At 50.4% G+C, this 26242-nt stretch overlaps 1 protein-coding gene and 1 pseudogene across 3 annotated transcripts; one reads left to right on the plus strand and one right to left on the minus strand.

The window, feature by feature from the left end:
* Position 1: 1 nt before the first annotated feature.
* TRAIP (TRAF interacting protein) lies at positions 2–26228 on the minus strand. Of its 3 annotated transcripts, XM_073811134.1 has the most exons (16): positions 26021–26228; positions 18951–19008; positions 18364–18447; positions 15916–15955; positions 15183–15310; positions 13857–13951; positions 13243–13356; positions 12398–12485; positions 11555–11644; positions 11019–11107; positions 3237–3392; positions 2782–2841; positions 948–996; positions 525–674; positions 363–413; positions 2–141 (listed from the first exon to the last, which is right to left on the minus strand). In XM_073811134.1, exons 1-16 carry the CDS (start codon positions 26116–26118, stop codon positions 16–18), a joined length of 1476 nt encoding a protein of 491 aa, XP_073667235.1. In that variant the 5' UTR covers positions 26119–26228; the 3' UTR covers positions 2–15. The 3 variants fall into 3 exon arrangements, with proteins under 3 accessions (XP_073667235.1, XP_073667236.1, XP_033720880.1); XM_073811135.1 differs by lacking the exon at positions 18364–18447; XM_033864989.2 differs by lacking the exon at positions 2782–2841 and having other exon boundaries at positions 26021–26226.
* LOC109549381 (small nuclear ribonucleoprotein G pseudogene) lies at positions 25007–25198 on the plus strand (annotated as a pseudogene).
* Positions 26229–26242: the final 14 nt, after the last annotated feature.

Genomic DNA, 26242 nt, shown 5'->3' on the forward strand with positions numbered 1-26242 from the left:
GACTCACTGTTCTCACTACCACAGGAAGGTGTCCAGCTTGGCCTGGGAGGGAGGGAGCACTGTCCTGGCCCCCAGTCTCTGCTTAGCCCTGGCCTTGGGCTTGGGTTTAACGGGCAGTGAGCGGATCATAGTCGTGTCAGTCTGAAGGAAATGTCAAGGAAGAGGCCTAAAGAGGGGACTGGAATGGAATGCAGGGCAGGAAAGGCTCAGACTTGGTGGTGGGCAGCCCTGCTATACTGAGTAAGGTCTGGCTCTGCACACCTGGGGCTGCAGCCACTGGTGGGCTGGGGTCTGGGGGTACAGGTGAGGGATGATGTGGGCGCCACAGCTCAGCTCAGCCCAATGCTACAGAACAAGGATACAGGCTGGATGAATTTTGTCCGGCCTCCAAGTCCATCGAAGCCAGTCCTTACCTAAAGCAGAAGGAAGAGGTGAGTGGGCCAGGCTAATGGGCTAGGGGGCTGGCCACCCAGCCCCACCCCCAAGGAGGCTGGCACTTGCCACTTTTAGGAAACCACACTCACTGCATCTGTGCTGCGACAGGGCTCTGCCCTGGTCCTCTTGGTCTGTTTCTGGCCCAGGACAGCATTCCGGATGAAGACAGGGAAGGCACCAGCCAGCTCCTCATCAGGCTCTCCCAGACAGCGCTGGCCACCCAGCAAGAGCTGGGACTCCTGCAGAGGAGACCCCAGAGCCAGGCTTGATAAGCCGGATGGCAGCAAACAAGGAGGGTAGGAGGTGTGTTGGAATAGGATCAGGATCTCTGATGCTTCATCAGGAGGCAGGAAGGACAGTGAGTAGGGTTCCCAGGGTGGCTCCAAAGTGCTTCAGTCCTCCAGGGGTGAGAGGACTCTGGCAAGGCCCTGACCTCTCAGAAAACCAGATTCATACTCAGTCCTGGCCAGAGTTGGAGGGTGATTGCCTGAGCTTCTTCTGGGAAGCCTTACCTGCTTGGGGCCTTTGGGCATCTTCTTGAGAACGTCCTGAACGGGAGAACTGCAAGAGCAAAACGTGAAGACAAGAGGCAGGTGAGCAAGACATAAGGGGTAGGTGAGGGACTTCCCTGTTGGCAGAGTGGTTAAGCATCCGCCTGCCAATACAGGGGACACGGGTTCGAGCCCTGGTGTGGAAAGATCCCACATGCCGCGGAGGAACTAAGCCTGTGCGCCACAACTACTGAGCCTGTGCTCTAGAGCCTGTGAGCCACAACTACTGAGCCTGTGCTCTAGAGCCCGTGAGCCACAACTACTGAGGCCCACATGCCTAGAGCCCGTGCTCTGCAACAAGAGAAGCCACCACAAGGAGAAGCGCGCGCACCGCAAGGAAGAGTAGCCCCCGCTCGCCGCAACTAGAGAAAGACCTCCGTGCAGCAAAGATGCAACGCAGCCATAAACAAACAAGCAAACAAATAAATATATTTTTAAAAGGGGGGGGCAGGCGAACCAGGCTCAGCACATTCCCCTTGGGGAGCCACCGCGTGGCATGGCTGCTGGCATGGCTGCGTGCTGGGCAAGGCACCTCAGTAATCCCTACCCCAAGAGCAGGTCTGTGAACAGCTGGATAGCCACAGCCACCAGAGTGGTGGAGGCAGGGGAGGTTGGGCCATATTCCAATCTTGTGGCTTCCACTCAGGGACAAACCAATTCCACTCACCATTGGAATGATGGGCTCTCAGTCACCTCACCACATCCTGGGCTGTATGTGGGGCTGGAGAGCCCAACAAATTCACTACCCACAGAAGGCAGGCCACTCATGCCCTGAAAATGAGCTCAGGCCTAGCCCCATCTGCCCAGAGAGGGGTCACCACCTCCAGAGGACCCTCAGTAAGTTAGAGAGCCCGTAAAGTACTCTCAGAACACAGGGTTAGGCCATCTCCCTAGATAAATCTGTGCAGGTAGGGTCTGGGGCAGAACAGGTCATGGCCCCAGGCCCTAGTCTGCCACTCCTAGTTCCAGAGCTGGACCCAGTGTTTCCATCCAACTCCTGGGGACCCTAGCAGCTGGATACCCTCTTCTCATATCTTCCCAGAAGAGTGGGAGAATGGTGACCTAAGGCTGACCCTGTGGATTCTCAAAGCCATAAGGACAGGGGCAGGATCAGGGCCTGCAAATATTGAACCCCTCTGTTCCTGCCCCCATAGCCTGTGGTGATGCCGCATGATGACCATGGGAAGAATCTCCTCTTGCTCCACTTGCAAGTCCGGTTCTGGGGAGGCTGGGCTCCCTCACCCCCCTCACAGGCACTGAAGATGGTAGAAATGTCTCTAAAAGGTATGGTAGCCTGCAGGCCCCAGGTGCCCACTCTCAACCTGTATAGTTAAAGAGGCAACAAGAGGAAGCCAGAGTACCGAGCAGGCACTGATAGGCCCCCTGACTGTAGCCCACATGCTCTAGGTTTGTTTCTCACTGCTACCAGGCCTGGCCCTATACAGCACTGGTGCCTCTGCCCCTGAGTCTGGGGAGGGGTAGAAAATCCAGCTGGCTTTCCCTTTTGTCCTCTCCCTGGGCCTCCTCTACCTCCACTGCCTAACATCTCAATTTCTTTCTCTCATGTCCAAAGTCTTTGACTGAGAAAAAACTTGCTCAGCCCCTGACTCCCTTACCTGAGCAGCGTACAACTACATGGATGTACAGGAGTAGCTCTTGTCTCCATGATGAACTAGTGGCCTGCCTGGCCAAGGAGACAGCCTCCCTACTCCCAGTCCCACTGTACCAATAGTGCAGGTCCCACCCATACCACTGCAGCTCCTCATAGCTTTTCATGTCTGCCCCTGTGGGCTACCTCCTTAAGTGGTAGGGCTCTGGTTCCATGGTCTGATATGGTCCTGCCTCAAGCATGAGCCTGTGGGGCACACAATGGAAGAGGAAGTTCAGAGTCCCTGACTTAAGACTCCAGCGAGCCCATTCAAGGTACTGGGAGCACCCTGCCTCCCAACAGCATCAGCCCAGACCTGCCCCTGCTGGGACCCCCATGTTCTCTCTAATTCACATCCCCAACTTTGCTTGAAGGGTGATTGTGAAGATTAATGAGACAAGCAACAGAAGGGCTTTGTACAGATTGAGTACTCAGGAGAGGGCAGAAAGGTAGCTGGAACCAAAGCCATGGCCATGGCCATGGCCAAGCCCAGGTGACCCTCACTGCCCTGTCAGCCACTCAGAGTTATTAGGGTAGGACCTGCAGAGATCTCTTAGCCATCCTCCCTCCAGGCTGTGGAAGGGCCAGGGGCTACCACTTACTGTGCCTTCTCTGGGAAGAGCCTCTTGGCATGGCCATGCTGGGTGCTGGAGGGCTGGGCTGGGGGAGTATCCACATTAAAGGTGGCATTGAGGTCAATATCATCGCCGAAGGCTGGCCGGCGAAGCTTCAGGTTCAGCATCTCCACAGGAGCTGGGCTATAGGCAGAGATGGCCTGGTTAATCAAGACCACAGCAGCAGCCCAGAAGGACAAAAGCCCCTCAAGCATCAGAGATGGCTCAGGTCCAGGGGCCTGGAGCCCACACCTGGTTTAGAGCCATCCTGCAAGGAAGCCCAAATCTCTACAGAAAAAACCACTTGGCTTAGTCCTTCACACAGTGGAAGTCTGGAAGACATGAAAGGAAGCAAGCAAAAACTCACACAAAACCCAAATGTACAACTAAAAGGTCTTTTGTTCACGTAGCCTCATTTCTCAGAATGCAAGGCAAGGATCCTGTCAGAGAGGTGACCACAGACTGAAGTAAAGGGATGTCCCTTCCAGTGCTACTTATTATGACAAATGGCACAATCTTAGAAACTGGCAAAATGACTCCCCTAGGGGGCTGGTACTGTCATAGCTTGAATATGATATACACATTAAAGTAGTGTTTCTAGAGAGTAAACTTAATAACATGGGAAAGTGCTCATATGTTAAATTTAAAAAGCAATACAAAACTCTATAGTCAACAAAAGAAAAAACAGAAAAATTAGACTTCACAAAAATTTTAAATTTCGCGCATCAAAAGATACTATCAATAGAGTAAAAGGGCAATCCACAGAATGGGAGAAAATATTTGCAAATCATATATCTGTTAACGGATTAAAATCCAGAATATATAGAGAACTTCTAAAGCCCAACAACAAAAAAGCAAATAACCCAATCGAAAATGGGCAAAGGACTTGAACAGACATTCCTCCTAAGATGATTTATAAATGGCCAATAAAGGGGAGTTCCCTGATGGCCTAATGTTTAGGATTCTGGGCTTTCACTGCTGTGGCCCAGGTTTAATCCCTGGTCTGGGAACTGAGATCCCCATAAGCCGCAGAATGGCCAAAAGAAACCACCCCCCTAAACAAATGGCCAATGAAGACATGAAAAGACCCCCAATACCACTAATCATTAGGGAAATGCAAATCAAAACTACAATGAGACACCCCTCACACTCATTAGGATGGCTACCATAAAAAAAAACAAAACAGAAAATAACAACTATTGGTGAGAATGTTCTTAAATTGGAACCCTGTGCACTGTTGGTGGGAATGTAAAGTGATTAAATCACTGTGGAAAACAGAAAGACAGTTCCTCAAACAATTAAAACTAGAATTATCAAGTGATATAGCCATTCCATTTTTGGGTGTATGTGCAAAAGAACTGGAAGCAGGATCTCAAAGAGATATTTGTGTATCCGTGTTCACAGTAGCATTATCCACAATAGCCAAAAGTGGAAGCAACCCAAGAGTCCATCTACAAAAGAATGCATGAGCAAAATGTGGTATATACATACAATGGAATATTATTCAGCTTCAAAAAAGAAATTCTACAACATGAATGAACCCTGAGGACATTATGCCAACTGAAAGAAGCCAGTCACAAAAAGACTGTATGATTCTACTTACATGAGGTATTTGGAGTAGTCAAGACCATAGAGACAGAAAGGAGAATGGTAGTTGCCAGGGGCTGAGGGGGAGGGGGAGGAAATGGGGAGTTACTGTTTAATGAGTATAGCATTTTTTACAAGACAAAAATTCGGGAGATAGATGTTGGTGATGGTTGCACAACCTTATGAACATCTTTAATACCACTGAACTGTACACTTAAAAATGTTGGTAAGGGACTTCCCCAGTGGTCCAGGGGTAAAGAATCCGCCTTCCAATGCAGGGGACGCGGGTTCGATCCCTGGTCGGGGAATTAAGATCCCACATGCCGCGAGGCAACTAAGCCCATGCGCCACAACTACTGAGCCTGCGTGCCTCAACTAGAGAGAGAAAACCCGCACGCCACAACTAGAGAGAAGCCCGCGCGCCACAGTGAAAGATTCCACATGCCACAAAGAAGATCCCGCGTGCCGCAACTAAACCGGATGCAGCCAAAAAAAAAAAAAAAAGTTGGTAAATTTTATGTTATGTATATTTTACCACAATAAAATTGGGGGAAAAAAAAACAAAGAAAACTCTATGTATAGTATAATCACATGACTTGTGCACACACATCCCCAACTCTACCACATACAGAAAAAGGACTTGAAGGGATTTTCCACTGGTCAATGGTGACTACCTCTGGGATAAGTCCATATTTTCCAAATTCTCAACAATGCATGTGTTTTTACTTTTTTTAATGGGGGAAGGGTATAATTCTATTAGAAAATTTAAGCCAACAGGATTTTTTCTAGCCCATCCAGACCTGGTGGGGCTCCCCAGCTCCTGTGATCAGAGAACTCCGGGGAGTGGCAGGGGAAGCCCCAAGACCACTCTTTCCCTCAGGAGCCTTTCAGAGCTGCCCACAGCCCTACTCTCACTACTCAGGGACAGAGGGATGAGCTGTGCCGTATTAGTCTCTGGCCAGGAGCCAGATGGGGTGTGCAGATCAGAGGAAAGGAACTACCTGCACTGACTTGGGTAGGTAAGCAATCTGGGAAGCTTGGACTCTCTCTTTCTTTCCCTGGCCAGACCCCTGGAAGCTCTACCCTTTCCTTGCCTGTAGGTGGAAGCAAAGGCTGCACAGACCCACCTCAGACCAACTTCACGCATTGCTTTGCTTCCCACTCTGGGAACCACAGCATAAAGCAGCAGTCAGGACCACTCATGCCAATCTTTTTTTTTTTTAATAATTTTATTTTATTTATTTATTTTTATTTTTGGCTGCATTGGGTCTTCGTTGTTGCTCACGGGCTTTCTTTAGTTGTGGTGAGCAGAGGCTACTCTTCATTGTGGTGCTCGGGCTTCTCACTGCGGTGGCTTCTCTTGTGGAACACAGGCTCTAGGCGCGTGGGCTTCAGTAGTTGTAGCCCAGGGGCTCTAGAGCATAGGCTCAATAGTTGTGGCACGTGAGCTTTAGTAGTTGTGGCTCGCAGGCTCTAGAGTGCAGGCTCAGTAGTTGTGGCGCACGGCTTAGCTGCTCTGCGGCATGTGGGATCTTCCTAGACCAGGGCTTGAACCCGTGTCCCCTGCATTGGCAGGAGGATTCTTAACCACTGTGCCACCAGGGAAGCCCCATGCCAATCTTCTGTAAGATCTGTTACTCTGCCACTTTTTACCAATCTCAGCAAGTCCAGGTCCAGGTTGAGAGGTGCACTCAGGTGGCAGGCAGGGTCTGGCTATGACAGCCATTTTGCCCTCCAGGTGGCTCAGGGTAGGACTTCCTGCTGCCATTGCCTCAGACCTTGCCCAGTGGTGTTCATGGCATGTGCCCAGCCTTGGCTCAAGCCAAGCCAGTCTTTTTCACTCACACCTCCTGGCCATCCCCAACACTAAATTCAAGACTCAGGAGGTTCTCTCAGTGCCTCCCTCACTCCCCCACACCATCTGGCTCATATGAACACATTTCTTGTTCCCTCAGACACTTCCTGGTAAATCCTTCTTCTTTTATAAGCTCGAACCCTGTTTTTCTTCCTGCCAATGGTCCTTCTTTCCTTCCCACCTTCTGTCTGTCTGACAAGGTGGAAGAGTCTAGAGCTTAGTGGCCATATACACCCCCCAACTGGTTGAGGGCCTGGCTTTAGGTCCTCCTGGGTGATACCATCATCTTTGGGATAGTCACCCATGGCCAACATACAGGGCTTCATGCCAGAGGACTCAGGAATTGGGGCAAGACACCCCTCTTTCCAAAACTCAACCAAGGCCCTGGGCAGACCTATTACCTGTGTGGCACGGGAGTTAGTCAGTGTGTCCTCCATGAACTCATGGCAACCGGCAGGCCTACCCTAAGCAAAGGCCTCCCCAACTCCCTTCAGCTTGGAGGTCAGGGGCTCTTGGGGTCCATGAGAGAGGTCTTCCAAACACCTCCTCTGTGGTTGGGGGTGATAGCTACCTCCTGAGGCCTCCCTAAAATGACAGGAGTGAAGGATAACCCTACTGCAACAAATAGAATGGGCAGCCATCATCAGTACCCATAGAGTTCCACAAAAATCTGGGAGAGAGCATGGCCAGGGGATAGGAGACTTACACAATAGCCAGAACCCACCAGGAGAGGGCTACGGATGCAAGGGAGGAGCGGGGAAGACCTGGATTTACAGATGCATTAAACAAGCCTGAAAATGGGGGTACTGATGGAAGGTGCGAGCTTGGTGCCACCCCTCCCTACATCAGGGAGTGAGCACCAGGAAGTGAGCCTGCTACCTGGGGCCAAGAATGAGAAGGGCCTTTTCTAAAGTCACCTGCAAACCATCCACGGGATCTTACGGCAGCCAGTACTGGACCTGACAGCAAATCCCTCTGCACCTAGGTTCAGACATGATACCAGATGACTGCACATTCTCCCAATCCCTGCCCATAAAGGTTGGGTTCCCAGGACACCTTTCTGTTATTCCTCCTCAGAGGGCCACAGGCAGCCAAGGACCCCCGAGCATGAGAGGGAAGTCCAAGAGAAAGGCCATGATGTGCAAACACTGGCCCTGACAGAAATGAAAATGCTAGACCATAAAACAAGGTATAGCATATTTTGCCAAGGATGTATTCAGCGAGCAAGAAAGAATGTGTGCAAATTTAAAATGCGATTGCTGATTCAGCCTTAAAAAGGAAGGAAATTGGGACTTCCCTGGTGGCGCAGTGGATAAGACTCCAAGCTCCCAATGCAGGGGGCCCAGGTTCGATGTCTGGTCTGGGAACTAGATCCTACATGCGTGCCGCAACTAAGAGTTCACATGCCACAACGATGGAGCTCACCTGCCGCAACTAAGGAGCCCATGTGCTGCAACTAAGGAGCATCCAAGCTGCAACTAAGGGGCCTGCCTGCTGCAACTAAGACCCAGTGCAATCAACTAACCAACCAAACAAATAAATAAAAAGAAAGTAAGCAAAAGCAGGAATGGAAAGTCCCTGGGCACCTAGAGGAAGCCTCTGTGCTTGTGCTCCCCCTTACTGTGGACGCCAGACACAGATGACAAGTGCATGGAAACACCAAGGCCCATGGAATAGAAAGTGGAGGGAGCACGATGGGGAGCTTGCAGACAGCAGCCTTGAGTGATATCCTAAAAAAAAGGATTTTTACTTTCTGCCTTGACTCAGGTTGGGTTCTAAAGGTCTATCTACATGAGATGGTCACTGAGACTAACAGCTCCCTGAGGGTGGGTACTATACCTGCCAAGCTCCGGACAGAGCCCTCATGTTACCTGGGGCTTCCAAGGTGGCTGGGCCGATAGACTCTGAGTGTAGAGTAGGTAGGAGGGACCAGAAACAGAGCTCAGTTTGTCAAAATCAGCCACAGGCTGGACCTCACAGAGTCATGTGCCCATCACACTCCCACAGCCCTCAGACCTAAACTGGGGCAGGCAGGCAGCCCTGGCTCTGTAAAGAGACACTGGAAGGGGCTTCCCTTGTGGCGCAGTGGTCAAGAATCTGCCTGCCAATGCAGGGGACACAGGTTCAAGCCCTGGTCCAGAAAGATCCCACATGCTGCAGAGCAACTAAGCCCGTGCACCACAACTACTGAGCCCACGTGCCACAACTACTGAAGCCAGCGCGCCTGGAGCCCATGCTCCACAACAAGAGAGGCCACCGCAACGAGAAGCCAGCGCACCACAGCAAGGAGTAGCCCCCGCTCACCGCAACTAGAGAAAGCCCGTGTACAGCAACGAACACCCAACGCAGCCAAAAATAAATAAATTAAATAATTAAAAAAAAAAAAATGAAACACTGGAGGACCTGAGGTATGAAAGGAAAGAGAAAGACTGAGGAATGAAAGGTAGGAGAATGAGAGGAAACTGGCTTGCCTGCATTCACTGCCCCCCTCAGATGCTGACCGGGTACTATGGTGTGGGGGAAGGAGCGTGTGTGTGAGGAAGCTGATGGTGGGGACACAGATCAGGAGGCAGCTCCCGGTCTACTCACAGCCGGGTGTGTACACAGGGGGTAGACCAGGCTCCAGAAAGCCTCTAGAGCACCTCTGTGGACCCTAGCAGCTGATGGCATCTGAATAAGAAGTGCTACCTGTGCAGAGGACAGTGAGCTTATTTCTGCTGAGGAGACTAGGGAAGGCTCCGCAGGGCAGCTGACACTTCAGTGTGGAGAAGAGCAGAAACACAGGAGGGCATAGGAGCAGGAAGGCAAGGGGTGTTCTGCTGCATTGGGCAGTGTGATTTGGCTGAAGCCTGAATATCCACCGCAGCCCACAAGGCCAGCTCCATGAGGGCCTGAGGCCAGTGCCAAGGGTCCTGGGAGATGTTTGGCAAGGGAGTGGCATGATGCCCTGGGGCTGCTATACAGGACAGGGGGGAGGAGTGGGGCGATGGGTCACAAGTCTCACACGGAGGTGGGAGCAAGGAAAAGGGTCAGGAAGGCACCACAGAAGTTAGATGGGCAGGCTCTAGCAATTGAGTGGATGTGGGGAAGAGGGAGCATAATGAGTTTCCAACGTTGAAACGTGGCTCAAAGGGACTCCCCTGATGGTCTAGTGGGTAAGATGCCACACTCCCAATGCAGGGGGCCCGGGTTCGATACCTGGTCGGGGAACTAGATCCCACAGGCATGCCGCAACTAAGAAGTCCACACACTGCAACTAACAGCCCGCATGCTGCAACTAAGAAGACTGCATGCCACAACTAAAGATCCCTCATGCTGCAACTAAGACCCTGCTCAGCCTAAATAAATAAATAGTTAAATAAAAACAAAAGTGGCTGAAATAAAAGTGGCTGGGGGGCTTCCCTGGTGATGCAGTGGTTAAGAATCCGCCTGCCAATGCAGGGGACACGGGTTCGAGCCCTGGTCCGGGAAGATCCCACATGCCGCGGAGCAACTCAGCCTGTGCGCCACAACTACTGAGCCTGCGCTCTAGAGCCCGTGAGCCACAACTACTGAGCCTGCGTGCCATAACTACTGAAGCCCACGCGCCTAGAGACCATGGTCTGCAACAATAGAAGCCACCACAATGAGAGGCCCATGCACTGCAACGAAGACCCAACACAGCCAAAAAAAAAAAAGTGGCTGGGGACTATGCTGGTGGACCGGTGGTTAAGGATCCGCACTACCAATGCAGGGGACATGGGTTCAATCCCTGATTGGGGAACTAAGATCCTGCATGCCGCGTGGCTCGGGGAAAAAAAAAAAAGTGGCTGGGCTGCTGGGTTGTGTCTTCTGTCTGGACCATCAGGAGGGCTGCTAGGCAGGAGATTGCCCTGAGGACCCTCTCAGCCCATTGGCTTCTGTGGAACACTGGGGAGGAGGACACCCATCCCTCTGCCTCTGGCTCCCTCTGCTGGCAGCTTTAATGTGCATATTCCTGGAACCAGAAGAGAGTTACAGTATTTCCATGGTTGTTTCAGAACCTGGGGCAGACGGATACATTAGGTGAGCCATTCCATAAACAGGATGCCCTGAGCTGGTGCTCCTGCCCTTTCTCTGACCAGCCCTAGGTACTTTCTGGCCTCCCCTGGCCTCTCCTTGTCAGAGCCCAGAATCTACCTCAAAGCTGCTTTCCAGCTAAATCTTGGCTATCTCCCAGGGCAGGGGGTCCACAGCCTTCAGGCCCACATGGGCCACCCACTCCCACAAAGCCAGGAAGAGTGAGGACACCCTTACCAGGGAGCTCTTCCAGCCTATAGCCCTTGCACCACCCCAGAGGGTCAACAAACCTCTCTAAAACCAGGCGGTTGACAGCCTCACTGTCCACTGGTGGCAGGTTCAGGGTTTCCTGCAGCATCGTTAGCTTTTTTCTCAGGCTCTTGGGGAAGGAAAGAGAAGAGAGTGAAAGAGCCGCTGAGGCACCAAGTCCAGAGGGACTACCAAGGACTGAGCACCACACACGAAAGGCAAGCCCACTGGGAACAGAACAAGGCCCGAAACCCAAATATCAGGCTCAGGAAGCCAGGACCACCCGACCTCAGAACCCGTCTCTGGTGGAGCCCCTACTCTGGTGGTCTCAAGGATGTAGGCACAGGACAGACTGTGAGGAAGACCCAGGTGCTCTCTGTCCTCTGCTGAGGAGGCCCCGGCTCCAGACCAAGGGCCAAGGCACATGTCCTGACCCACCCTGACCCAGGAGGATGCAGGGATCCCAGAGCCACCACCACTGACTGGTGCAAGGTTTCGCGGGCAGAACTGGCCAGCCCTGTTCTTGGAGGGCACATAAGCCACCCCTCGTTCCCGCCTGGCCAGAGATGTCCCTCACTGCGATTTCCTTGTCAGCACTCTGTAAGTCCTTCTGGGCCGACCTCAGCTCCAACTTGGCCTGGTCCAGTTCAGAGTAGACTGTCTGCAACTACAAGAAAGTGTAAGGAGAAAAGGATGAACCCAGGGGTGCCCATGTGCCCTGCCCGCACCTGCTGCTACACCAGCTCGTGGTAGCCCGGGGTCCAGAAGAGCTGGGAGCACGGGAGGGAGACCCTAGCTCCATGGGGCTGGACCTTAGTCCGGCAATGTCCATCTGGAGCTGCCCAGGAGCAAGGGCTACTTCCTACACCCTTGCCCATGGATGCACCATGCCCAGAAATAAAAACTGCTGTGCTGACTGCATCAGGTTCCAAGATGCCTTCTACTGGGTGTCCCCTGGTGGCCTAGTGGTTAGGATTCCAGGCTTTCACTGCCATGGCCCAGGTTCAGTCTCTGGCTGGGGAACTGAGATCCCACAAGCCGAGCGGCGTGGCCAAAAAACACAAACAAACAAAATAAAAACAAAACAAAAAATACCCCCAAACAAGAGGCCTCATACTCTGGGCCTGGAACAAAAAACAGGCACCTGCAGCTGTCACATTTGGGACCTGTGTGCTCCAGCCAGCTGAGAGGTACCCAGAAGAGCAGAGAGGAACAGAAGTGTGCAGAGGCTGGGGGGATACCTGCCTGATCTACCACCCTAACTGGACAAGCCATGTAGCCAGAGTCAATGCCCAGTAAGGATCAGAAACCAGCCTCTGTGAGTCATCCAACAGCCCCATGGCCTTGCTTAGGAGACACACATGAGCATGACAAAAGGACAGCCACCTCTCCCCTCACTGTCAGCTCCCCACTGAATTACCTTGCTTCTGGAAGAAAACAAATCCTTCTTCAGTTTGTCGGCTAGCTCCCCTGAGGCCTTCCGCGCCTCTTTTAGATTCTCGTACTCTCTACAAAGGGGCCATGGAAAGACATGTCAGCACCAGACACCTGCTGGTCAGACTGAGCCACAGCACCAACCAAACACAAAGCCCAGCCCAAGCCCTCAGCCCTTCTCATTCCTACTCTGACACCTGAGCCCAGAGGGGACCAGGTGGTGCTGTGGAGGGTCTGGCACCCAATGCAAGGAGAGCTGGTGAGTCTCTGTTCCCTGCCTGCCTGCAGGCACTGGCGATTTGAGAGGGTGTGCAGGAAGCCCCGGCCCCACTACGAGGCCCCCTACACCACCTGACCCCTACACGAGGTATCTGGGATCCTCCATGCCTGTCAGCCAAGTGGTCCCTTTTCTCCCACCTCACACCCATTGTAGTAAACATCTGAGCTGAGTTTCTGATGCAAGCCAGGCAGGGTCAGTAACAGTGCTAATAGGAAACAGGCTCCAGATATCATGATGGGGCTCATGGCTCAGAAAGCTGTGCCAACGTCTTTAGAAATAACACTTATAGTTCACACTCAATTCTCTCAAAATCCTGTGAGGCAAGTTATTATTATCTCCATTCAGGAAGCTGAGGATCAGAGAGGTTAAGAAATTGGCTCCTGGCCACATGGTGAAAGGGGTGATGGTTCAAACTGAGGCAGCACGGCTCCAGAGCCTGCCCCTTAACTCCACCTGCTGTGCTTTACAAGAGATGGGCAACAGACGGAGAGGCATGGCTGGGGTGCCATGGCTTAGCTCCTGGGCTTGGATAGAGGGGCCAGAGTACACACTTCTTGAGGGACACGCAGTACACAGCCAACTGCTCCACCGCTGACTGTCCCACACCCATGTCGCGGATCATCTCCTCCACCTCGGGCCGCTGACTCTGGAGTAGGAGCTCAATTCTGAAAAACACCCAGCCCACGGCATTTAAAATCTGGAGGCTGATGGGTAGGTACCCAGTGCAGCTCTGCTTCCCTTTGCTGCCGTTGCTATGGTGACAGCCTGAGCTGCTAGGATGCTTCAGCAGGCAGGTCTGTCCAAAGAAAGGCCCCACAGCAGAGCTAAGCACAGCTGCAGCGATGCTGCTGAGGAAGAAGGGGTGTTGACAGAGAGCCTCAGGTCAGGGATCCCCAGAGAGAGGTTCTTGGAACAAAACCCCTGCCAGGTCATTTGGCCACAGGCAACAGGGACAGGGAGGAGTGTGGCAAGAGCCCCCATGGAAAGTAGAGGAGCCCATAGAGGTTGAGTAAGACCTGTGCCCATACTCAGCTAGCCTGAGCCCCCCATGGCCTATGGAGAGTTGAGCTACAGAGGTGAGCCAGCCCCTGCTGAAGTCCTGAGAGCTGTGCCCCAGAGGGCCCTAGATGCAAGGGCACAGGGCAGGCCCCAGATCCAAGCTCACCGCTCCATGGTCTTCATCTTGTTCCGGAGCCGGCGGGCCTCCTCCCGTGCTTGTTTGGTCTCATCCTGCTGCTGTTCCAAGTACTTCATCTGCTTCTGAAGAGCAAACGTACCCCTACATATCTGTTGCTTGGAAGCTCCTGGGGCCAAGGCTAAAGTCACTGGGAGAACACTACCCTAGAACTGTATGCTTTTGAAAATGCTGATAAGCATATGCTCCAACCCCCAGGAGGTAAGGCTTCTGGGCCCCACTCTGGCTTATGCTTTTTCTGCTAAGAGGCCCTAGGCCAGCTGCTTCCTCACCTCCCTGTTTGCTTCCTCCTGAGATAGGTCTTACCATAGGCACAGCCCACTCCCAGGATCTATAGGCCTGCTGGGGGCTGCCAGGGTCCTGTGGCCTGCTGTGTAGGAAGCTGAAGAAGCCTGGAGCACAAATCCAGGCTGCGCTATCCACCAGCTAGACCTATGGACAGTTGCTGGGGTAGGAGAGCTGAGCCAGAGGCAGCTGGCCAGGCTGCCCTCAGTACCTGGCCACTTCATCTCTGACCTGGGACTGCCAGCAGACTCCTGCTCTACAGCCAGGTGCTGGTTCACTCCTTCCTTCCCACTGGCCAGGCCACTTGATCCAGGCCAGCCACGAAGCAGAGACAGAAACAATGAACACCCTGGGGCTCTATCTGTTCACAAGGATGGCTCCCTTTCCCTTTCAAATGGCATCCAGCAAGGACTGCTCCTTCCTACGAGGCCAGAATATCAATTGTGGATTCAAGTCAATCACCTCATGCCCCTCGGAGAGCAAGAGGCTCACCAACCTAGGCTGACACAATATTCATTTGGGTCTAGAGCCACTTGCTCTGCAGGCTTTGATCTGCCCGGTCAGCTCAGCACAGCCGACTTCAAAGGCCCCCTGCTCCTCCCTGGGATGCTGTTTGATCTGGCTCCAGAGAGCAGCCCAGCAAAGAACTAGAGTGCTAATGGAAGGTTCTTCAGGCTGGCTTTGTCAGTGGAGTACAAACCACTTTTGGAAGCACGGCCCAGCCTCACTGAGGTCTTGGCTGAGCAGCCCCTCCATGAAGCACTGGGCAGGCCTCACCTCTCGAAACTACCTAGTACAAAATCCATAAGTGCAGGCAATACGACCCTTTTCTCATGGGCTGGATGGGTACAGCATGGGAAGCCTGGGGAAGATGGGATTTGCCTCCATTTTACAATTGCACAAACCAAGGTATTGACCAAGGCAGAACCAAAAGACAAGCCCAGAGTGATGAGTCCAGGAGTAAAACTATATCTCCCCAGCAATCTGTGTCCACAAGGCCTGGGGACCCACCTTGAGGGTGGAGCACAGCATCTCAGCCTTGTCTAAGGCCTTCTGCAGGGATTCAACAGTGGCGTTGCGTTCTTCCAGCGTGTCCCGCAGAGTGTCAATGATAAGCTGGCCGTCTCGTTTTTCCTTCTCTGGAGCAAGGGTGGGGGATAGAGGGAGAGGAGAGGCCCGTCCACACTGCAGTATGAGAACATGGGCCCTTGGGCTCCAGCACACCACCCCAGAGCCAGGTGAGGAACAAGTCTCAGGCCAGAAAGTTGGGTGGCCCGCTTCTCTCTCTGGCAGACACCAAACCAGGGACACCCAGCCAGAGTCTCTTCCTTCCGGGGATGAGACCCTCTTTCTGATGCTTGGAACTACTTGAGTAAAGATTTCACTGCTCTGTGCTCCTGTGGGTCTAGTTAATTCATCATCCCAGAACTCAAACAAGTTCCTGCCAAATTTGGCAGTGGAACCCTCACCTACAAATACTTTGTCCTATCAGATAGCCCCCTCCCAGCCCGGGTCCTAGGCAAGCAGCCTCAGACAAAGAGAAGAGGCTCACCTGATCTAGGTGGACAGCTTCAGTCACCTCCCTTTCCTTTCCTTTTCTGCCAATCACAAGAGCTGATAGGACTCTTGGACATATGAAGCAGGGAGAGTCCCTGGCTCTGCCAGAAGGTTGGAGGCCTTCCTCCCAGGGCCTCTCCCTCCACTACCCAAGTCAGGGGCTTCCCAGGGCCCCTTGGGAACTCACCTTTCTGGGAAAGCAGAGCTCTGGTATTATCCAGTTCATTCTGCAAGGCAATATCCACAATAAGCAGCAAGCAGGCATCAGAGCTGGCCTCCACTCAGCCTCCCATAAGGCTTGTGGGGAGCCCCAGGAGGGGACAAGGAGGCCTATGGGCCCAGGGAAGCATGAACCCTGCACACCTCAAGGCCAAGCTAAGTCAACAATGTAGAGAGAAACCTTGCTTTATCTCTGTGTGCCTTTTTAAAAAGTAGGTAAAATGGACGAAAATAATCTCAGGTACAAGACCCTAGGACAGGAAAAGAGGCATAAAAGCGGCAAAAGAAGTGGAGCTGCGCCTGTGCAGTCAGTCTCATGGCAGAGGCTTCCATCGCTTCCTTGGGCCTGTGCTGGCCTTGACCCTCTCTGGCATTAGCTGCACTCACTGGGGACACAGAATTGGGATGTCCAAGCACCTTGGGCCACCACTGCTTCCCTCCACCCTGGGTCCTGCCTGCTTCATGGTCTGCCCCTCTCCAAGCTCTAAGCTGGCTCTGTGCACCATGAATCTTCCAGCCCCAGAATCCAACAGGTAGGTGAACCAGCACAACTTTGCACCCCTGGATGAAACCTCACCTGCGCTAGGCTCTAACCAGACTGTTGTGAGGGTCAAATGGGCCTCTCAAAGTGCGTGCCTATGTTCCGAAGCCACTGCCACAGAACCACTGAGAGGCTGAAGCAGAACTGAGCCCAGCTCCCATTCAGGAGTCCCATGTACTCAACACCCCTGTGGGCAAGAGACATGCCTACTCCATAAGCAGGAAAACCAGGTTCGGCAGACCTGAAAGGCTTGGCCTAGGGTTCATGGTGGTAGCTAGATGCAATCCAGAAAAATCCTCCTCCAGATTACCCTCCCCAGGTCAACGCAAGACTCAGAATATCGGGCTTCCCTGGTGGCGCAGTGGCTAAGAATCTGCCTGTCAATGCAGGGGACACAGGTGCGAGCCCTGGTCCGGGATGATCCCACATGCTGTGGAGCAACTAAGCCCTTTGCGCCACAACTACTGAGCCTGTGCTCTAGAACCGGCAAGCCACGACTACTGAGCCTGCGCTCTAGAGCCCGCAAGCCACAACTACTGATGCCCATGCGCCTAGAGCCTGTGCTCCGCAACAAGAGAAGCCACCGCAATGAGAAGCCCGTGCACCGCAACGAAGAGTAGCCCCCGCTCAATGCAACTACAGAAAAGCCCTCACGCAGCAACAAAGACCCAACGCAGCCAAAAATAAAAAATAAATAAAATAAAATAAGTTTAGAAAAAAAAAAAGGCTCAGAATATCACATGTGACCAATACTAAGGCCTAGCCCCAGTGCGTGGATAAGTCCCTGTTGTCAAACTCTCTACCCAGGACTCTGGGGCAGGAACTGTTGGTGGCTGAGCTGGTCAAATAGGCCGGACATCTGGGGTGGAAGCGGTGGGCAGAGAAGGGCACACACGGGCTACCTGAGAACGGCTGCCAGCCCAAAGCTACCGCTAGTCCCCTGGCTCCTTCCACACCCAAGCAGGGTGCCTTCCAAGCCCTTGCTCCAAACTACTCAAGATTTTGCCTCCCTGTCTCCTAGATCTGGCTCAGAAGGCCAGAAAGAAATGAAGCTGCCTTTGTTGCCTTTATCACAGGGAGGACACGGCTTAAAACTGGGAGCAGTTACCATGACGATGAACATGTTAGCTTTAGGCATAAAAGTTCCACGTTCTTGAAGCAGTGAGGTTCCAAGGACATCACAGCACCCTGGGACCAGGGCCAAATGAATCCTGATCTGACAGATGCCCAGCAAATTAACCCTCAGAGTCCAGGTTCACTTGCAAACCCCAATCCCACTTATTTGAGAGGTTTCTGCCAATCCAATCCCTTTGTACACAAAGAAAGCTAAACTTTACACTTGGAGGGGAAGCAGTATAAGTGTAGGAGGGAACCCACCCATCCTCCCCTGCAGTGTGGGTTTCTATCCTGGCTGCATATCTTGATTCCAGGGGCTCTACCCTCCATTCCTGCTCTGAGAAAGACTCAGGCACCTGGATATATACCAAGTTCCCCAGGCAGTTTTGAAGCACAGGCAGGTTTGTGAACAGTAGGTTCACACATATTCCCTGGCTGAGGACTGAAAAGATGGTTGTAGACCCTTTGCGAGGTGGGGGAACTTCAGGAGAGGCACTCTGAACTATGGTCAGAATTGCTCTGAAATCCCCAGGGGAGGGCTCACAGTCAAGTGGCTCCCCTCCCCGCTAACAGCGTATTTCTCCAATGACTGTAGCATCATCACTTGTCCTCTGCTCTCTCAGCCTCTGCCTTGAAATCTCTACCAAGTCTTCCCTCCAGAACTCCATCTCCATACTCGAGGTGCTCTCCCTGGGTAGGAGCAGAAAGTGAACTCTCAGAGGGCTTGGGGTTCAGTAGAATGAGATAAATTCTGGGTACCTTTAAGAATTCTGCATCTAAGACACTCTCCTCCTCCTGGGCAAGGTCAAAGAAGAGCTTATTGATAATGGTTCTTTTACCGACCTGAATGAAAGAACAAGATACAGTATGACTGCACAGCTGGGTCATGGGCAAGGATAAGGGTGTACATTCAGCCTAGCCCATCTCAGGCCTAATCTTTCACAGCACATCCCTTGGAGTGAGAGGACCTCTGTAACCCTGTAGGTGGCCCAAGCTGGTGCCACTAGCTTGGTGGTTACTGAAGTCATGTCACTGCAGACCCATGTGGTAACTGTTCAAAAGAAACCCCAACTCTAGGTGCTGGGCATTGCACGGGAAAGGCAGGGAAGGAGACCAAATCTACCCAGGTGAAGACTGGCCCAGGCAATGAGTCCATCCGCCTGCTATCTTTGGGTACAAGCAGGCCTCCCGAGCCGCTCAAAAGCACAAGTGAGGCTCGACCAGCCTCAAACCACGAGGGTCCAAATAGGTCAAAGACATTGCTTAGCTTCAGAGATCCTTCCTCATTCCTGCTCCCTGGCAAGGAGCTGTCTTTAGCTGAGGTGTTTTCATCCTACCACCCTCACCTGGATTCGGCACTGCGGGCAGGTCCGACTTGGTGCTGTCTCGAACCACTGAATTAGGCTGGAATGAGAAACAGAAAAACAGACTTGTGAGCCATGGCTTGGAGCGAGACATACAGGCCAGGTAGCCACCCCGACCAGAACAGCGCCTGTCCTGCTCCTCCTCGACCCAATGCCTGCCTACCCAGGAGGGCAGCACCACAGGCCATGACGGTATATCCCACAAGGCCTGACTGGTACAAGCACTCCAACCAACTGGCCCTTTTTTGGGCCCTGTTGGCTTAGATTTCCCTACCCCTGAGCTGCAATTTTGTCAACTTTCTAGGCTTGGAGCAGGGCATGGGGGAGCAACAGTCAAAGCCAGACTCCCTCAGAGATGGGGGTTGTAATAATACCCCCATGTAAGCTAGGGCTCCAAAGGGGTACACTTTCAAAGTAAGGATAAACTAGAGGTAAAAGCAAGTAGCAGTAAAAGCAAAACACAGCCCAGCTATGCACCATCTGCTTTAAATTTTAATTAAAATAGTCTCCTGCTAGGGAATTCCCTGGCAGTCCAGGGGTTAGGACTCCGTGCTTTTGCCAAGGGCCCAGGTTCAATCCCTGGTGGGGGAACTAAGATCCCACAAGCTGTGCAGCGTAGTCAAAAAGAAACAAAAACAAAATGTAGTCTCCTACTGGTAAACAATCCCACCCCCAGGAACCAGGGAGAAACAGAATCTTTTCAGGAAGATGATACCATAATCCTAGGCCTCAATTTTTTTTCTATAAATAATTTTTCAAATACATATAATACAAAGCTAACAATGCACAATGGAATACTACACAGCAATGAGAACGAATGAGTCTACAACTAAGAACAAATTATGGATGAATTACATAAATATAACATTGAAGAAGAGAAGCCAGATACAAAAAAAGGTATATTGTGTATAACTCCATTTACATAAAGTAAAAAAGTAGGCAAAACTCATCTATGTTGCTGGAAGTCAAGACAGTGGCTATCCTTATGTGTGGCGGAAAGGCGGGCAGGTGGGAGTAACTGAAAGAGTGCACCAACCTGGGTCGTTGGACTCTTTAATCAATAGAAACTGATAAGAGGCCAGAGGAGAAATTCAGGCAAGTCTTTATTGGGACTTGTGCTGCACCTCAGGGAGCAAAAACAAGCAACAGGTGCCCTTGCTTGCTCACTGTGGGGCGGGGGGGGGCGGGGGGGGGGGGGGAGCTGGCTCCTTAAATGGGGTGAGTGTAGAGGTGGGTTGGCAGATTGAGCCACAGGGGTGGCTTAGGTAGTCTGCCCACCCCTTTGGTGGTGCTGTGTGCAGGGGTCATGCACAGTACCCTGCTTTTGCTCCAGGCACTTCAGAAGCGACAGCTGGGTTTTGGCCTTTTTGTATTTTTTGTTTGTAATTTGCCCCAGCTGCTGCACACATGTACTTATTTTTAGTCCCCTATAGTTTCTCTGTATTCTGTTGCTTGAGGAGAGGTTTGTCTAGGTGCAAGTGCAAGCACTCTGGCAGTGTCCCAGGTCCCAGCCTGTCTCAGGAGGAGGTTTCTGGAGTGCTGAAGTCTAGTTTCTTGTTCTGAATTCTGGTTGCAAGGGCGTGTTCAGTTTGTGAAAATTCTGCAAGCTACACACTTATTATATTTGTATTTTTAAAGGTTTTATTTATTTATTTCATTGATTTATTTTTGGCTGTGTTGTGTCTTTGTTGCTATGCGTGGGCTTCTCATTGCGGTGGCTCCTCTGTTGCAGAGCATGGGCTCTAGACGCCCGGGTTTCAGGAGTTGTGGCTCACGGGCTCTGGAGCGCAGGCTCAGTAGTTGTGGCGCACAGGCTTAGGTGCTCCGCGGCACGTGGGATCTTCCTGGACCAGGGCTCGAACCCGTGTCCCCTGAATTGGCAGGCGGATTCTTAACCACTGTGCCACCAGGGAAGCCCCTATATTTGTACTTTTTTTTTTCTTTTTTTCTTTTTTTTTTTGCTGTACGCAGGCCTCTCACCGCTGTGGCCTCTCCCGTTGCGGAGCACAGGCTCCGGATGCACAGGCCCAGCGGACATGGCTCACGGGCCCAGCCGCTCCATGGCATGTGGGATCTTCCCGGACCGGGGCACGAACCCGTGTCCCCTGCATCGGCAGGCGGACTCTCAACCACTGCGCCACCAGGGAAGCCCTATATTTGTACTTTTATGTAACATTTCTTTTTTAAAAATTTATTTATTTATTTATTTTTGGCTGCATTGGGTCTTTGTTGCTGCGCATGGGCTTTCTCTAGTTGCAGCGAGCAGGGGCTACTCTTCATTGCAGTGTGCGGGCTTCTCATTGTGGTGGCTTCTCTTGTTGCGGAGCACAGGCTCTAGACGCATGTGGGCTTCAGTAGTTGTGGCACGTGGGCTCAGTAGTTGTGGCTTGTGGGCTCCAGAGTGCAGTTTCAGTAGTTGTGGTGCACAGGCTTAGTGGCTCCGGCACAGCACGTGGGATCTTCCCTGACCAGGGATGGAACCCATATCCCCTGCATTGGCAGGCGGATTCTTAACCACTGCACCACCAGGGAAGTCCCTGTAATGTATTTCAATAATTTTTTTTTTAAGTAAACAGTTATACAAGGAAAAAAGCACTACATAGTGCAAACCAGAACATATCCACAAAGACTTAAGATATTCGGATTTTCACAGACCATAATAAACACATTATGCTGAATAAATAAAAATTAAGATTGAAAATATCAGCAGAGGGCTTCCCTGGTGGTGCAGTGGATAAGAATCCGCCTGCCAATGCAGGGGACACGGGTTCGATCCCTGGTCCAGGAAGATCCCACATGCCGCGGAGCAACTAAGCTTGTGCACCACAACTACTGAGCCTGTGCTCTAGAGCCTGCGAGCCACAACTACTGAGGCCCGTGCGCCTAGAACCAGTGCTCCACAACAAGAGAAGCCACTGCAATGAGAAGCCCGCACACCGCAACAAAGAGTAGCCCCCGCTCGCCACAACTAGAGAAAGCCCACACGCATCAACGAAGACCCAGCGCAGCCATAAATAAATAAAAACTTTTTAAAATTAAAGAAAAAAAGAGGGCTTCCCTGGTGGCGCAGTGGTTGAGAGTCCACCTACTGATGCAGGGGACACGAGTTCGTGCCCCGGTCCGGGAAGATCCCACATGCCGCGGAGCAGCTGGGCCCGTGAGCCATGGCCGCTGAGCCTGCGCATCCGGAGCCTGTGCTCCGTAACGGGAGAGGCCACAACAGTGAGAAGCTCGTGTACCGCAAAAAAAAAAAAAAAAAAAAAAATTAAAGAAAGAAAATATCAGCAGAGAATTCGAAAATAAAAGGTGACGTATCAGAATTTAATAAGGACCAAACAAATTCTAAAACTGAAAAAATGGCCAAAATTAAGAATTCAATGGATGAGTTTAATAGCAGTTTAGACACAGTTGAAGAACTGGTACATTGATAGATAGGTCAGAGGAAACACCGAGAATTAGAAAGATGGAAAATATATGAGAAATGATAAGAGATATAAAAGATACTGTGATAAGGTGTAGCATACATATAACTAGGAATTCCAGAAAGAAAGTGTTAGGTAGAATAGTGTCCTCCCCTCAAAAAGTGTACGTCCTAATTTCTGAAACCTGTGAGTATGTTACCTTATATGACAAGAGTAATTTTGCAGATGTGATTAAGTTAAGGAGATGGAGAGATTATCCAGGTGTGTCCCATGTAACCACAAGGGTCCCTGTAAGTGCAACAGGAGTATTGGAGTCATACAGAGAGCTTAAGATGTAACACTGCTGACTCTGAAGATGGAGAAATGGGCCATGAGCCAAAGAAGGCACAGCTCCACTTCCATCTTGATTTTAACCAAGCAAGACTCATTTTGGACTTCTGACCTCCAGAATTATAAAATAATAAATCTGTGTTTTCTTAAGCCACTAAGTTAGTTGTAATTTGTTATAGCAGAAATGAAAAACTAACATAGAAATAAAAGAGATAATGGAATAGAGGCAATACATGAAGAGATAATGGCTGATAATTTCCCAGAACTGATTAAAGAAATTGTTCCACAAGTTAAAGAAACCTATGATTCTCAAGCAGAATAAAAATAGTAACAAGAAGAGAATTGAGGTAACTATATTATTGTCAGACAAAATAGACTTTAAGTCAAAAATGTTTACAAGAGACAAAGAACGACTTTACATATTGATAAAAGGTTCAATCCAACAAGACATAACAATTATAAACATATATGCACCTAACAAAATATATATGAAATATATACATGGAAGAAAATTGTACAGAATTGAAGGGAGAAACAAAAAGTTCCCCAATAAAAGTTGGAGGTGTTGGGACTTCCCTGGTGGCTCAATGGTTAAGAATCCACCTTCCAGTGCAGGGGACAAGGGTTCAATCCCTGGTCCGGGAAGATCCCACATGCTGTGGAGCAACTAAGCCCGTGTGCCACAACTACTGAGCCTGCACTCTAGAGCCCACAAGCCACAACTACTGAAGCCCGTGCACCACACCGCAAAGAAGAGTAGCCCTCCGCTCGCCACAACTAGAGAAAGTCCGAACGCAGCCACGAAGACCCAATGCAGCCAAAAAAATAAAGTTTAAAAAAAATTATTTAAAAAGTTGGAGATGTCAGTACCCCACAATTTCAATAATGGATAGAACAATCATACAGATAATTAATATGGAAATAGAGGACTTGAACAACTCTTTAAACCAAATAGACCTAACAGACATATACTCCCCCCAACAACAGCAGAACACACATTTTTCTCAAGTGCACATGGAACATTCTCTAGGAAGGTCATATGTTGGGCCACAAAACAAGTCTTAAATGTTAAAAGGCTGAAATCACACGAAGTATCTTTTCTGATCAAAATAGAATGAAACTAAAAATCAGTAACAGAAGAAAAATGAACAAATGTGTGGAAATTAAACAACACACTCTTAGACAACCAATGGGTCAAAGAAGAAATCACAAGGGAAATTAGAAAATACCATGAGATTAATGAAAATGAAAACATACCAAAACTGTGTAATACAGCAAAAGCAGTGCTAAGAGGGAATCTGATAGCTTTAAACACACAGAATAAAAGAGAAGACACCCATTAGGATGGCTATTATGGAAAAAAAACAAAACAGAAAATAAGTTTTGGCAAGGATGTGGAGGAACTGCAACCCTTGTGCATTGTTGCTGGGGATGTAAAATGGTGCAGCTGATGTGGAAAACAGTAAGGCAGCTTCCCAAAAAATTAAATATAGAATTACTGTATGATCCAGCTATTCCACCTCTGGGGATAACCCAAAAGAAATGAAAGCAGGAATGTGAACAGATACTTGTACACCAATGTTCATAGTAACATTACTCACAGTAGCTGAAACATGGAAACAACCCAATGTCTATTAACAGATAAAGGGATAAACAAAATGAGGTATTTTCATACAATGAATACTACTTAGTCATAAAAATGAAATTCTGAAACATGTTACAACATGGATGAACCTTGAAAACGTTACGCTTAGTGAAATAAGCCAGACTCGAAAGAACCAAATGTGCAATTCCACTTATATGAGGTAGCTAGAATAGAAAAATTCAAGGAGACAGAAAGTAAAATAGAGGTTTCCATGGGCTGTGGGAAGGGGAGAATGGAAAGTTATTGTTTAATGGATACAGTGCTCTGTTTGGAATGATGGAAATGTTTTGGAAATAGATAGTGGTGATGCTTACACAACGTTGTGAATGTACTTAATGCCACTGAATTGTACACTTAAAAATGGTTAAAGGGCTTCCCTGGTGGCGCAGTGGTTGAGAGTCCACCTGCCGATGCAGGGGACGCGGGTTCGTGCCCCGGTCTGGGAGGATCCCACATGCCGCGAAGCGGCAGGGCCCGTGAGCCATGGCCGCTGAGCCTGCGCGTCCGGAGCCTGTGCTCCGCGGCGGGAGAGGCCACAGCAGTGAGAGGCCCGCGTACCGGAAAAAAAAAAAAAAAAAAGGTTAAAATGCAAGGCATCTTTGAGCTCACTGAGTAAACACCCTTCTGATAAATTTTAAATTTTTATGAAGAAGTTATCATTGAAATTAAATGGTGGCAGACACGTCCAAGGAATATTGCAGGAATTTGATCCCTTTATGAATCTTGTGACAGGTGAATGTGTGGAGATGGCAACTACTGGGCAACAGAACAATACTGAAATGGTGGTAATATGAAGAAATAGTAGCATGTTAAAAGTTTTGGAACAAGTATAAACAATGGCTGTGTTCACCAAAGAAATCAATTGTTTCCACGTGTTCCCTTTCCAAAGGGCCTGTTTTACAATGATATAAAAATCAGGTTGTGTACATTTTCATACTAAACTTTTTTGTTACGTAAACTTTTGCAAAAGTTTTTAAAAGGTTAAAATGTTAAATGTTATCTTATATATTTTTTACTATAATAAAATAGTGTATAGTAAAAAAATGAAAAAATGGTTAATTTTATGTTACACATATTTCACCACAATTAAAAAAGGAGCTCGGAATCAGCCTGTTCACAGCTGCTAGAGGAATCTCCCCACTAGCTGCACACTCAACAGAACGGCTTGATTAGAAAGCACCTCCTTACCCTTCGATGTTAACTTGGGTTTGCTGAGGTCAGTGAATACACTGAAGTGTCTGACCAACGAGATGACTCTGGACAGAATCATTCCAAACCATCAAACAAACCACAAGAAATCGGGTAGCCAGCAGTCTACTAGGTCTCGAAGAAACAAAAGGGCTCGCTAATGTGGTGAAAGTTCATTTCTGCCCGGGGTGCTAATTTTGAAATCACATCTCTTTGCAAGTCGATCAAAGAAATCCCTACTCTGTCTTCATTAAACCAATCCTGTACCCCCGACCTCAGCTCAGCTGTCACCTCCTCCGGGAAGCCTGCCATAACCCGCCTCTGCCCAGGTCAGGAACTCTCGTGGGGCTCCGTCTAATGCCGTCCTCATCACCAGTCTGGGCTCCGGGTCGCCCGGAGGCCCGACACCCCACAGTCCTGTAGCCGTACGGGGGCGAGCGCCCAGCTCCAACAGAGCAGTCACTCACCACTGCAAGTGGAAGATGTGGCCGCAGTGAATGGCGGCCACGTCGCGGGAGTGATCGAAGAAGTCAGAGCAAATGGTACACAGAGCACGGATAGGCATGACGACTGGTCTCAAGAGGCCAAGGTAGCCAAGGAAAACGCGACGGGTTCAGCTTCTTGGCCGTGCTTCCGCGTCTCAGCTTGCTTCAAATTTGGCTCCCGAGCGCAACTTCCGGGAGCGGATC

This window comes from Tursiops truncatus, chromosome 10 (assembly GCF_011762595.2).
Source record: "Tursiops truncatus isolate mTurTru1 chromosome 10, mTurTru1.mat.Y, whole genome shotgun sequence".
Taxonomy (NCBI): Eukaryota; Metazoa; Chordata; class Mammalia; order Artiodactyla; family Delphinidae; genus Tursiops; species Tursiops truncatus.

What these genes read in the sequence shown, in the direction of transcription:
- TRAIP (XM_073811134.1), bottom strand. Translation starts at nt 26,118, where the DNA reads ATGCCTATCCGTGCTCTGTGTACCATTTGCTCTGACTTCTTCGATCAC. An exon ending in TAGATGCAGAATTCTTAAAG is followed by an intron (nt 15,956 to 18,363) that starts GTACCCAGAATT and finishes ATTGCCTTGCAG; the next exon opens with AATGAACTGGATAATACCAG. An exon ending in GAGCCCTACCACTTAAGGAG is followed by an intron (nt 997 to 2,781) that starts GTAGCCCACAGG and finishes TTGCTCTTGCAG; the next exon opens with TTCTCCCGTTCAGGACGTTC.